General features: G+C 43.1%; 1 protein-coding gene across 1 annotated transcript in view; it reads left to right on the top strand.

Annotated features, from left to right (window-relative positions):
- The window catches only part of LOC107744002 (limbin), a 27,683-nt gene extending 19,176 nt beyond the window's left edge, over nt 1–8,507 (top strand). The window contains exons 13-21 of the mRNA XM_016557462.1: nt 633–794; nt 870–1,105; nt 2,214–2,397; nt 2,476–2,619; nt 3,597–3,832; nt 4,623–4,701; nt 6,388–6,527; nt 6,697–6,792; nt 7,790–8,507. Coding sequence (XP_016412948.1) covers nt 633–794; nt 870–1,105; nt 2,214–2,397; nt 2,476–2,619; nt 3,597–3,832; nt 4,623–4,701; nt 6,388–6,527; nt 6,697–6,792; nt 7,790–8,255 — 1,743 coding nt within the window. The 3' untranslated portion in view covers nt 8,256–8,507. The remainder of the gene's footprint in view (nt 1–632; nt 795–869; nt 1,106–2,213; nt 2,398–2,475; nt 2,620–3,596; nt 3,833–4,622; nt 4,702–6,387; nt 6,528–6,696; nt 6,793–7,789) is intronic.
- Nucleotides 8,508–12,491: the final 3,984 nt, after the last annotated feature.

Here is a 12,491-nt window from a genome sequence, read left to right as displayed (position 1 = left end):
TAGACAAAGATTAAGATGAAATTCTGCTGCTGGTACTGTAAATCAGTGAGATCTTTATAACAGTGCAGCAGATACTGACATAAAATGATCTAAATATCAGTTGTCTCTATATGTCCAGTAATCTCAGTAAGATGAGATTGAAATGTTCCAAACATATAATGCAGTGATTGAGAGCTGAAGAAATAAAGGCTCCTCAGAAGATGTGAGATGTTCTGGAGGCTTGTGAAGATCATTCCTCCGCTGAGGAACAGTGAAAGTAAAGCTTCTGGAAACAAACGCTCCTCAAAAGATCCTGAGGATCAGATTTGAGACTCTAAAACATGATTGATGGAGAATCAAGTAAAGCTGAGCTGCTTCAGTCCAGTAAGTGTTCATCTGGAGATATTACTGCAGTTATTCTGACGCTTACTTGATAAAAACCAGTCAAGATTTGACACGAGAAGCTCCAGCTGAAGCTGGACATTTGCGTAATTACACTAAAAGAGCTTTGACTGGATAAAACACTCTAAACTATCAATCAGAGACAGAAGACATGATGAGATTGAGTGAGAAACAGGTTTAACAGTGAAGTTTGATCATGTTGATGATTTGGGGGTCTATGACTGTGATCAGTGTAATTCTCGCTGGAGCAGGTGTGTGAACACTGGCATCAGCTGCAGGCTGTGAGCGCTTCCTCTGACGTCACGGTGGATCAGTACCTGCAGAGATGGACAGAAATACTGATGTACCAGAGCAATGAACTATCAGAACTCATCAATCACCTGGACGAAGAGACGGCAGGCAGGACACGCAAGGTACTGTGGGATACGAGCGAGCTGCAGGCGTGTCTGTTGGTGTCTGTGGTGTAACTCCTGTGCTTCTGTGTGCAGATGAGTCTGTGTTTGCTGCAGAGTTCACTAGCGGAGCTGAAGGCGCATGCGTCTGCGTGGTGTCCAGGATCTGCGCAGTTGCTGCCGCAGATGGAGGAGATTCAGGAGCATCTGCAGCGTCTGGGGAAAGCAGCGGCTCGCGAGCTGCGATCCGCTCAGAGCTGCATCCGACAGCAGCAGCAGCAGGAGCTTCAGGAGCAGCGGAGCATCAGAGACGCCTTCAGAGAATACTGCAGGTGACGTGCTGCATGAGAATGTGTGTGAAGCCTTGAGGCTGTTGCTGTTTCGGATTGATTTTGAGATCAGACCTTCATCTGAGTCCTAAAACTAGACTGAGAACATACAGTTAAACACACAATCAAGCTAGAAAGATCCAGTAGTGAATGTCTTTGTGTTTCTGCAGACTGCGGTTTGGTGTGTACATGCATATTCAATTAACACACAGCCGTTTTTAAACAGTCATAAAGTTTAAGGTGAACAAGGTAAATATTTGTAACTAATCAATATCATACTTCCCCATTTGAATAATCACAGTACATTTAGACAATTTTTTTTGTTTTACAAATTTTCTGAAATGTCGTGTTTAAGTTCACAAATTAGGTATTATCTAATTAAATATGCACAGATTTGCATTCAGTTCCAGCACATAAATCTGATAACTGGATAAAGTCAGGTTCATAATTCTGGTCTGATTTTGTTCTTATATTAGAGTTGAAGGTTTTTTCAGAGAGGATTCTGGATTTCTCTTTTCATCGCTCCATAAATCAGAAAACACTGTCAACAGATGGAAAACAAACACATTTGCACCATGTTTTAGGAGTAAAATGTTGTATAAATCTTGGGGTTAGGGATCAGTTTTATTTTGTTTCATTGAGAGATTATTATAGTTTTTATTAATAGTTAGAATTTATTTTTTACTTTGTTTTCATTTTAATTATTCAATTTCATTCAAACGAGTTATTTTGTTGTGTTTTTGTCATTTTGTCGTTTTTTCTTTTAATGTCTATAGAATTTTTTAGTAATTTTTATTTCAGTTTTAGTTATTTTAGTAGATGGACTTAATGAAATTAGGTAAAGTTGAAAGTAGGTAAATAACTATTTTATTACAGTTAAGGTTTATAACAAACAGTAGTTTATGGCTATAGTTTACTATAGTAACCCTGGACGGGACGCAGTTAAGTTCATCTGAGTGTTAAATCAGTCTAGTTTAGCACGCATACAGAATCTGCTGTCGTCCTCGTTGAGCGGTGAGTCTCGTTATGTTGTGTAGAATCTAAGGAAGGCAGAATAAATATATTTGACCATGTGACCTGAGACGTGTGTGTGTGTGTGTGTGTGTGTCAGCTGTGTGTGTGCGTGTCTGCGCTCTCTCTCGCGTGAGCAGCGTCTGCGTCTGCAGCTGGAGTGTGTGAAGGCTGCGTGTCGTCTGGATCGCTGTCTCGCTCTTCCACACGCCGTCTGTGAGCTCAAACGGCACGACGCTGACCCCAGTGACCCCGCCGTGACCCCTGCAGACGAGGAGACGGAGGTGAGCGCTGTACGAGACTGCTGAGCAGTGAGCCGCTCGTGTGTGTGTGTGTGTCTAATGCCTGATCTGCACCTGCAGAGATCAGAGGTCACAGAGCTGCAGTGTTTCCAGAGGTGTCTACAGGAGCGACTGCAGAAGAGCGACACGCAGAGCGACGCGCCGCAGCGGGTGAGAGCCCACCATCACACCGATCACATGACCAGCACACACTCAGAGCAAGAGTGAAACACCTGTGTGTGTGTGTGTGTGTGTCTCTCTCTGTGTGTGTGTGAGTGTCTGTGTCTCTCTCTCTCTCTTTCTGTGTGTGTGTGTGTGTGTGTGTGTGTCTCTCTCTCTGTGTGTAAATTACATTTTGGAAAACGATTGCATTGCAACACAGTTTGTGCAAGTCCAGAACAGAGACGAGCTTCAATAAAACAAAAAACAGCCGGTTGCTGATCGTGTAAGTTCCAGGGGCAGCTCCTTAAGTTCGGCCGTCCTACACACACGTGACTGACCACTCGCTCGCACCAACAGCAGGAGAGGTGTTACTCTCTACACGCACTCAACCTGAGGGATTCCTACACACACACACACACTCAAACACACACACACTCAAACACACACACACTCAAACACACACACACTCAAACACACACACACTCAAACACACACACACTCACTCAAACACACACACTCAAACACACACACTCAAACACACACACACACTCTATCCCGTCCTGCACATCAATGTTTGTGCTGTTTTATCTTCTGTGGGTTGTTTAGTTGTGTTTTAGTAGTTTTTAAAGTGCTATAATACAGCAGAACAGAGATTTATATTCTACTAAAATGCAGAATCTCATCCAGATTGATGCGGGTGAGTTAGTCAAGGAGCTTCATGAGTGGTTAACTGGTTAGTTCACGCAGAAATGATCTTTCTGTCATCATTTACTCGCCCTCATGTCGTTCCAAACCCATAAGACTTTAGTTCATATTTAAACTCAAATGAAGATATTTTAATGAAACCTGAGCGGATTCTGTCCTTCCACCAGTCCAAGTAACCAAAAATATCCACGAAGATCATAAAAGCAACGTAAAACTAATCCTCACGAATCAAGCTCTTTAATTCAAATCTTTGAAGATTGCTTTACATGATGAACAGATTTAATTTAGGCTTTTATTCACATAAAATAACCTGTTTAGCCTTTATAGTCTTTTAGGATCTTTCTCCTGTCGAGTGTCGTGAAACAATCTCTGTCTCTGTCGAGGCTCTTGAGGAGGCGGAGCTCCGGCTTCAACAGGAGGCGCTGAAGTGGGAGGAGTCTGTGGATGGGCGGGGCTGTTCGAGCTCAGATGATGATGATGATGATGAAGAGGAGGATGTGTTTATGGTGGACGGTGGAGTCACTGCTGTCCTGCAGGAGGCGCTCTTCAGGAGGCAGCCTTTGATTGACAGGTGCGGCTCACCATTATACTGATTATCTGTGTGTGTGTGTTGCCCGGTTCACACCTGCTGTTAACATCCGTCTCAGCTGATCTGACTCTGTTACTTTAGATTAATTCATCTGTTGTAAAATTCATTATTAATCTTGGAAAGCGGGTTGTGTAGAGTTTGGTGCAGCCGTAGTTTTAAATCTAATTCAGCATACAAGCGAATGACACACACTCATGTCGCTCAGGGCAAACACACGGTAAAAATCTCCGTCTGTCAGGAGGATTGACAGACGAATCACTATTAATAGCTCTGGACTATCAACATGTCACGGTCCCTGACAGTGGATGATTGACAGCTGAGTGGGCGGAGTCACTGCTGTTCATCAGTGTCACACGCTGCATAAACTACTGAGACTAGCATTATAAGCTGCTTTTCTGTTTTTTTCTTCAAGACTGCTCGTGTCCTCATGAAGTCAGTTTAATAAAAGTGTAGATTACTAGATTAAGTAGTAATACTAACTGCTAGACTGAGATCCCGTTTACACAGACAGATCTTAATATCAGCTGTAAACAAACCATGAGGTGCAGACACACTCTTCTTCATCATCATCATCATGTGTAAGTTCATATGGAGATACCGACCGTGTGTGTGTGTGTGTGTGTGTGTGTGTGTCTGTTTGTTTGTGTGAGTGTGTGTGAGTGTCTGTTTGTTTGTGTGAGTGTGTGTGAGTGTCTGTTTGTTTGTGTGAGTGTGTCTGTTTGTGTGTCTGTGTGTGTGTGTGTGTGTGAGTGTGTCTGTTTGTGTGTCTCAGAGTGCTGCGGAGGAATCAGACACTAGAGCATCAGAAAGATCAACTTCAGCTGAAGAGACTGCAGACGTACTGTGAGCAGGTCAGCCGTCTGTCTCTTTTGTTCATCTGTTTTCAGCTCTGCATCATGAACTCTCATGGACTTGATTAATTATTTTGGATTATTGTGACTATCTCATCATGGATGTCAGTCAGTCACATGATGCTTCTGCTCAACTCTATAGCTGCGTCTCATTTCAGAGGCTGCATGCATAATCGGGATCAAGTCAAGTCACCGTTATTTATACAGCGCTTTTTACAATGCCGATTGTGTCAAAGCAGCTTTACAGTATTAAACAGGGAAACAGTGTGCCGTTCTCCTCTGGCCAGATGATACCAGCAGTTCAGTTCCAGGCCGCAGCAAAGTCAGATTGTGCAGAGGAATCATCTGGTTTCCTGTGGTCTTGTCCCGGTGGTCGCTGAGACAAGGTCTTTACAGGGGAAAGCATTACAATAATCTAACCTTGAGGTCATGAATTAACGTTTCTGCATTTGATATTGAGAGCATAGGTTTAATCTCATTTAAGTAAAGTGTTAAATTGCAAAGTAAAAAAGAAATTACATTATTTTACACCTCACAAGTACTATCAGTGTGTGTGTTTATTACGGTTACTTTTCTAAAATAAGACATCTTTGATGACGTACGCAGCCTACAAATGCGACCTCCGGAGGAAAATTAAACATGCCAATTATCTGAATAATTAAATGGTTAATAATTAAATCAATAAATCAATTCCAAGTCCACTTATTTTCACAGCATTTTTTTTCTCATTTTCAAATTAGGGATGCAGTATTTGTTCATATGGAACACAGTATTGACACAATAGTAGTTTTGTGAAATTTAATGTTATGAAAAATTTTAATATGCTGTTTTCATGGTATATAATTCATTATACATTTAAATATTGACTTTTATGTAACCATTTCATTAAGAGTGCTTTAGTCCTTTATACATTTCATCTGTGCATTTCATACAAACATGTTTAACCTGTGTGTGTGTGTGTGTTACATCTGTGTGTGTGTGTGTGTTACATCTGTGTGTGTCTCTCTCTGTGTGTGTGTGTGTGTGTGTTACATCTGTGTGTGTCTCTGTGTGCGGTTACTTTTCTAAAATAAGACATCTTTGATGACGTACGCAGCCTACAAATGCGACCTCCGGAGGAAAATTAAACATGCCAATTATCTGAATAATTAAATGGTTAATAATTAAATCAATAAATCAATTCCAAGTCCACTTATTTTCACAGCATTTTTTTTCTCATTTTCAAATTAGGGATGCAGTATTTGTTCATATGGAACACAGTATTGACACAATAGTAGTTTTGTGAAATTTAATGTTATGAAAAATTTTAATATGCTGTTTTCATGGTATATAATTCATTATACATTTAAATATTGACTTTTATGTAACCATTTCATTAAGAGTGCTTTAGTCCTTTATACATTTCATCTGTGCATTTCTGTGTGTGTGTGTCTCTCTGTGTGTGTGTGTGTGTTACATCTGTGTGTGTGTGTCTCTCTGTGTGTGTGTTACATCTGTGTGTGTCTCTCTGTGTGTGTGTGCGTGTGTTACATCTGTTTTAAGCCTTGTACAGTATTTTTAAAAATACTGTTTTGAATAGTTGTTTTTTTTAGGTTCATTTATGGCTTGTTTTGGTTTGATTTTGTTTTGTTTTTGAGTTTGTTTTTATTACATCTGTGTGTGTGTGTGTGTGTGTGTGTGTTTCAGGATCTGGAGTTTACAGCAGCGTTGGTCAAACAGTCTCTGATGTCTGTTCCTGATCTCCACAAAGTCCTGCGGCTCCTGCTTCCTACAGTACCTGAAGGAGAACTGCTGTCACTCGTAGACGCACTAGGACCCGGAGTCGGGTAACATGCGCACACACACACACACACACACACACACGGAACACAAACAGGTGTGTGTCTGAAATGGATCTGTGTCTGAACTGAATCATAGAGCTGCTTTCGGCTGAAACTGAGTGCGTCTCATATTTGATGAGTTTTGCTCATGATTACTGTTGTTTTTGACCCGTAGGGAATCCGGAAGCTGCTCGTCTCTGGCAGACAGACTGAGACACGATGTGCTGAGCAGAAATCTGTCTGACGCTCTTCAGCACAGAGACAGAGACAGGTCAGTCTGATCACGATTAGAAACACAAACCAGTGTTAGAGGCATTAAAGCGTCTGTGTTCTGCAGACTGACACTGACTACAAGAAGAAACACTGAGAACATCTCAGCAAACACACATTCTCACACACGCTTCATCCAGCTGTCACGGATCACTCCCATCATGCCGTGTGTTCAGAGCCGATCCTAGCGTTTTGGGGGCCCTAAGCAGATTTTCAAAAGGTGCCCCCACTACCTACGGTTTCACCTGAGCACCACCTCCCAGCCTCCAACACACATATCGACACCGCATGGTACATTTTTAGAAAATTGTCTTATTTATCTTTCATGATATAAATATGAAGATAAGCCCATATTTCATATTATATACAATTTTTTTGTTAAATTTTAAACGTTTGACCATTACTTTCAGAGAAATATATACAAATTTAAGATTAATGCTTTAATAAAGCAAAAACATCTGCCAATGGGATATGAAAATTAGTATTTGAATTATTATTATTAATTATTATTGCTCATAATAATCTCTTTTCTAGATTGGCTTGTAAAAATATTTATGTGCAAACAAACATGTAAATACTGTTTTGACTTCCTCTGTATTTCTGCGGTTCAGTGCCACCTCCCCCCCAGATCAATGTGAAAATCAGACCGAGTTTAGTTTAACTGGTCGCTAATATAAATATATACATAAGCTAATATATGTTCTAAAAACCTAAACGGTTCAGATAATAAGGTATCTGGAATTATTCTGGTCTTTTGAATTCCCCTCGATCACAATGCAGCAGCCACCATTTCAACATCAGCTTTATAAAATCCATCACTTACCACTTTTTTCCTATTTTTCCTCATCTCTGCAGCAGATTGAAAGTGCCGCGCCGCTTTGACACGAGGGGGAGGCGAGGCCTTGCGTAATTTACGGGGGCCCTACGTTACTTGCGTAGTGAGCGTATAGGGCCGATCGGCTCTGCGTGTGTTGAGCGTGTGTGTGTGTGTTCCTCAGGTTCCTCAAGAAGCGTCAGAAGCGCCTCGACAAGCTGTTGTCCGGAGCTGGAGGTTCTGGAGATGCTGAGGAGACTCAGCCGAGACGCCGCCGCAGACCAGATCTTCCTGTGCCAGAACCTTCTGAGGAGACGGAGGCGGGGCCTGAGACGAGGGGCGGTGAGGGTGTGTGTCCCGAGGGCGTGGCTGCAGTCGAGGGGGCGTGGTCTGTGGGCGTGGCTCAGGACAGTCTCCTCTCTATGAGGGATGTTAGTGAAGGGGTGTGTCCCGAAGGCGTGGCTGCGGTTGAGGGGGCGTGGCCTGTGGGCGTGGCTCAAGACAGTCTCATCTCTGCGGAGCGGCTGTTTGTTTTCCGCTGTGTTCCTCCTGCCGCCCAGCAGCACACGCAAACATCTCGCTCACGCAAGAAGAAACGCAACTTCCTGAACTTCAAGAAGAGCAGTGTGGCTCCCCAGCCAAACATGTGACACTACATTGCAAAGCATCATGGGAATGTAATTATGAGTCTTGTGTATCTATTGTTCTTTTATCACGGGCGGGTCTGCCGAGAGCTGATTGGTTGGGGGCGTTCAGCCGTCCAATGACATCATCCAGATGTGTTTTTCCTTCTGTCAGATGATCGACTGATGCAACAAACACAAAAAGACCTTTGACCTGCAGCTTCATGTTTACACTCCTTTTTAATAATCAACCTTTTTATTTTAATCAGCCATGATAATTAAAAAAAAAAGGGACATGAAATGAATTAAAACTGTTTTATTTCTGACACTTGGATGCGTCTTCTGCTGTTAGACTCTGTGTTTTATATGAACTACAGAAACCTCAGGATCAGCCTCTGTGAAGAGATCATGTATTTAAAAGGTTTGAGAAATATCATTTGATCTGAACTCTGAAAATGAGTGAATGTTTGTTCAGTGAAGCTCAGAGCTGCTGTGCGTCTTCATCTTCATCTTCATCATGTTGTTGTTTTGTTCATCACGGCGTTTATTTGCAGCTGGTTCGTCAGAAACCAAACGCTGCTGCTTCATCCTGACAGACAGAGAGATTTGCGCTGCTATGATTGTTCACATTTATTTTTAACAAAGACTGTGCGTCTTCATCTTCATCTTCATCATGTTGTTGTTTTGTTCATCACGGCGTTTATTTGCAGCTGGTTCGTCAGAAACCAAACGCTGCTGCTTCATCCTGACAGACAGAGAGATTTGCGCTGCTATGATTGTTCACATTTATTTAACAAAGATTACATCAGTTACAAACTGATCAATACTTTAATTCAGACAAACGTGGGGAACGTCTGACGTACTTTTCTCTGTTGAAGGCGATAAAATCTTCTGCCAGCGAGTCTAAACTGCTCTGCATGTGCGTCGGCTGAGAAACAGACAGATTTCATACTTCAAACTGATGTTTTAATAATAAGACCATCAGATTCAAGGTAATGACATCTTAAAATACTCAAAATAATCATTCACTGGCCCTCGCGCCTCTCTGCCTCTTTCTCCGGTCTGAGGATGATCTGTGATTTAAATCATTATTCACTGATCATGTTCTGTGTTCTGTGACCGGCTCCAGATGATAATTGAACATGATTACAGTGCAGGGTTTCTGCGGATCTAAACTCACACTTTTACAAATTAAATCAGAGTCATGGCAATAAATGTTGCATGCACTGCAAAAAATGAATCTTCTTCAGTATTTTTGTCGATTCTTAAATCAGGATACACTGAATGAAGATCGAAAGTCTTGTTTTTTTGAGAAATTAAACAAAATTAAGTGTTAGAAGAAAAAATACCTACCAATGAGGAATGAACACTTGCTTTTCTTTTCAATTAAGTAGTTTTTAAGCCCATAGGCAGATATTTGTTTTTGTTTTAAACAGAAACTCACTTCATTTTTATCAGTTTAGACTTCATATCTTCTGTCATTTTTCTTCTCTAGTAAATGTTATCTTGATTTAAGAATCTTTAAACATTTGCACTGGAAAACAAGACAGAAAAACTGAGTGATATGAAATGAAGTGCATCGTTTTTTGCAGTGTGATCAGAAGGTTCATTAAAAAAAATTCCATATTCTAGTGTTTATCAGATATTCAAGCCGTAAGCTATTTTTTTGTAAAATGCTTTAAAATCTAGTGGAGATTGGTTAGAAGTCTTGCTAATGCTCATTGTGTTCCTTAAGCTTGGTCTTAAAAAGGTCTTTAAGTCTTCAATGTATCTTCACAAAAGCTGAGATGTAGATGTGGACTCAAGCAGCTCTAGAGACGATCGTACATTACCGTGTTTACAGTCTTCTGTAGAGCTGCTTCACAGGTGAAACTGATGTTTAAATTGTTTATATGACTAAATCTTTGAAGAGTTTTTCTTTCCGTTTATTACCGTGAAGCTGCTTTGAAACGATCTGTATTTATAAAGCCCTACAGAAATAAAGCTGACTTCTCTTGGCATGAAGTGGTTTTGTGAACTTGAACAAGTGATTCAAGTGTCAATCCGGATCAGAGATCACCATTTCTGCCATGAATTTTCTGGTAAGAGTGAATCGGTCTGTTCCTCACAGGCTGCTGTGGTTTGGTGGTGTGTGTGTGTGAGTGTGTGTGAGTGTGTGTGAGAGAGAGAGAGAGTGTGTGTGTGTGAGAGTGTGTGAGTGTGTGAGAGTGTGTGTGCGTGTGTGAGAGAGTGTGTGTGAGAGTGTGTGAGTGTGTGAGAGTGTGTGTGCGTGTGTGAGAGAGTGTGTGTGAGAGTGTGTGAGTGTGTGAGAGTGTGTGTGCGTGTGTGAGAGAGTGTGTGTGAGAGTGTGTGAGTGTGTGAGAGTGTGTGTGCGTGTGTGAGAGAGTGTGTGTGAGAGTGTGTGAGTGTGTGAGAGTGTGTGTGCGTGTGTGAGAGAGTGTGTGTGAGAGTGTGTGAGTGTGTGAGAGTGTGTGTGCGTGTGTGAGAGAGTGTGTGTGAGAGTGTGTGAGTGTGTGAGAGTGTGTGTGCGTGTGTGAGAGAGTGTGTGTGAGAGTGTGTGAGTGTGTGAGAGTGTGTGTGCGTGTGTGAGAGAGTGTGTGTGAGAGTGTGTGAGTGTGTGAGAGTGTGTGTGCGTGTGTGAGAGAGTGTGTGTGAGAGTGTGTGAGTGTGTGAGAGTGTGTGTGCGTGTGTGAGAGAGTGTGTGTGAGAGTGTGTGAGTGTGTGAGAGTGTGTGTGCGTGTGTGAGAGAGTGTGTGTGAGAGTGTGTGAGTGTGTGAGAGTGTGTGTGCGTGTGTGAGAGAGTGTGTGTGAGAGTGTGTGAGTGTGTGAGAGTGTGTGTGCGTGTGTGAGAGAGTGTGTGTGAGAGTGTGTGAGTGTGTGAGAGTGTGTGTGCGTGTGTGAGAGAGTGTGTGTGAGAGTGTGTGAGTGTGTGAGAGTGTGTGTGCGTGTGTGAGAGAGTGTGTGTGAGAGTGTGTGAGTGTGTGAGAGTGTGTGTGCGTGTGTGAGAGAGTGTGTGTGAGAGTGTGTGAGTGTGTGAGAGTGTGTGTGCGTGTGTGAGAGAGTGTGTGTGAGAGTGTGTGAGTGTGTGAGAGTGTGTGTGCGTGTGTGAGAGAGTGTGTGTGAGAGTGTGTGAGTGTGTGAGAGTGTGTGTGCGTGTGTGAGAGAGTGTGTGTGAGAGTGTGTGAGTGTGTGAGAGTGTGTGTGCGTGTGTGAGAGAGTGTGTGTGAGAGTGTGTGAGTGTGTGAGAGTGTGTGTGCGTGTGTGAGAGAGTGTGTGTGAGAGTGTGTGAGTGTGTGAGAGTGTGTGTGCGTGTGTGAGAGAGTGTGTGTGAGAGTGTGTGAGTGTGTGAGAGTGTGTGTGCGTGTGTGAGAGAGTGTGTGTGAGAGTGTGTGAGTGTGTGAGAGTGTGTGTGCGTGTGTGAGAGAGTGTGTGTGAGAGTGTGTGAGTGTGTGAGAGTGTGTGTGCGTGTGTGAGAGAGTGTGTGTGAGAGTGTGTGAGTGTGTGAGAGTGTGTGTGCGTGTGTGAGAGAGTGTGTGTGAGAGTGTGTGAGTGTGTGAGAGTGTGTGTGCGTGTGTGAGAGAGTGTGTGTGAGAGTGTGTGAGTGTGTGAGAGTGTGTGTGCGTGTGTGAGAGAGTGTGTGTGAGAGTGTGTGAGTGTGTGAGAGTGTGTGTGCGTGTGTGAGAGAGTGTGTGTGAGAGTGTGTGAGTGTGTGAGAGTGTGTGTGCGTGTGTGAGAGAGTGTGTGTGAGAGTGTGTGAGTGTGTGAGAGTGTGTGTGCGTGTGTGAGAGAGTGTGTGTGAGAGTGTGTGAGTGTGTGAGAGTGTGTGTGCGTGTGTGAGAGAGTGTGTGTGAGAGTGTGTGAGTGTGTGAGAGTGTGTGTGCGTGTGTGAGAGAGTGTGTGTGAGAGTGTGTGAGTGTGTGAGAGTGTGTGTGCGTGTGTGAGAGAGTGTGTGTGAGAGTGTGTGAGTGTGTGAGAGTGTGTGTGCGTGTGTGAGAGAGTGTGTGTGAGAGTGTGTGAGTGTGTGAGAGTGTGTGTGCGTGTGTGAGAGAGTGTGTGTGAGAGTGTGTGAGTGTGTGAGAGTGTGTGTGCGTGTGTGAGAGAGTGTGTGTGAGAGTGTGTGAGTGTGTGAGAGTGTGTGTGTGTTTGTGTGTGTGAGCGATGAACGCACCAGTGGGTTGGAGGATTGGTTTCTGCTCTTGGCCAGGAGTTTCTTCTTCCTGTGCAGCGGACGGGACTCCAGGATCATCTCCTCCAGCTCAAACG

This window comes from Sinocyclocheilus rhinocerous, unplaced genomic scaffold, assembly GCF_001515625.1.
Source record: "Sinocyclocheilus rhinocerous isolate Xijiao unplaced genomic scaffold, SAMN03320098_v1.1 scaffold1519, whole genome shotgun sequence".
NCBI classification, from domain to species: domain Eukaryota; kingdom Metazoa; phylum Chordata; class Actinopteri; order Cypriniformes; family Cyprinidae; genus Sinocyclocheilus; species Sinocyclocheilus rhinocerous.
Note: the sequence above shows the minus strand (reverse complement) of the source record. Positions and strands in the feature narration are given on the sequence as shown.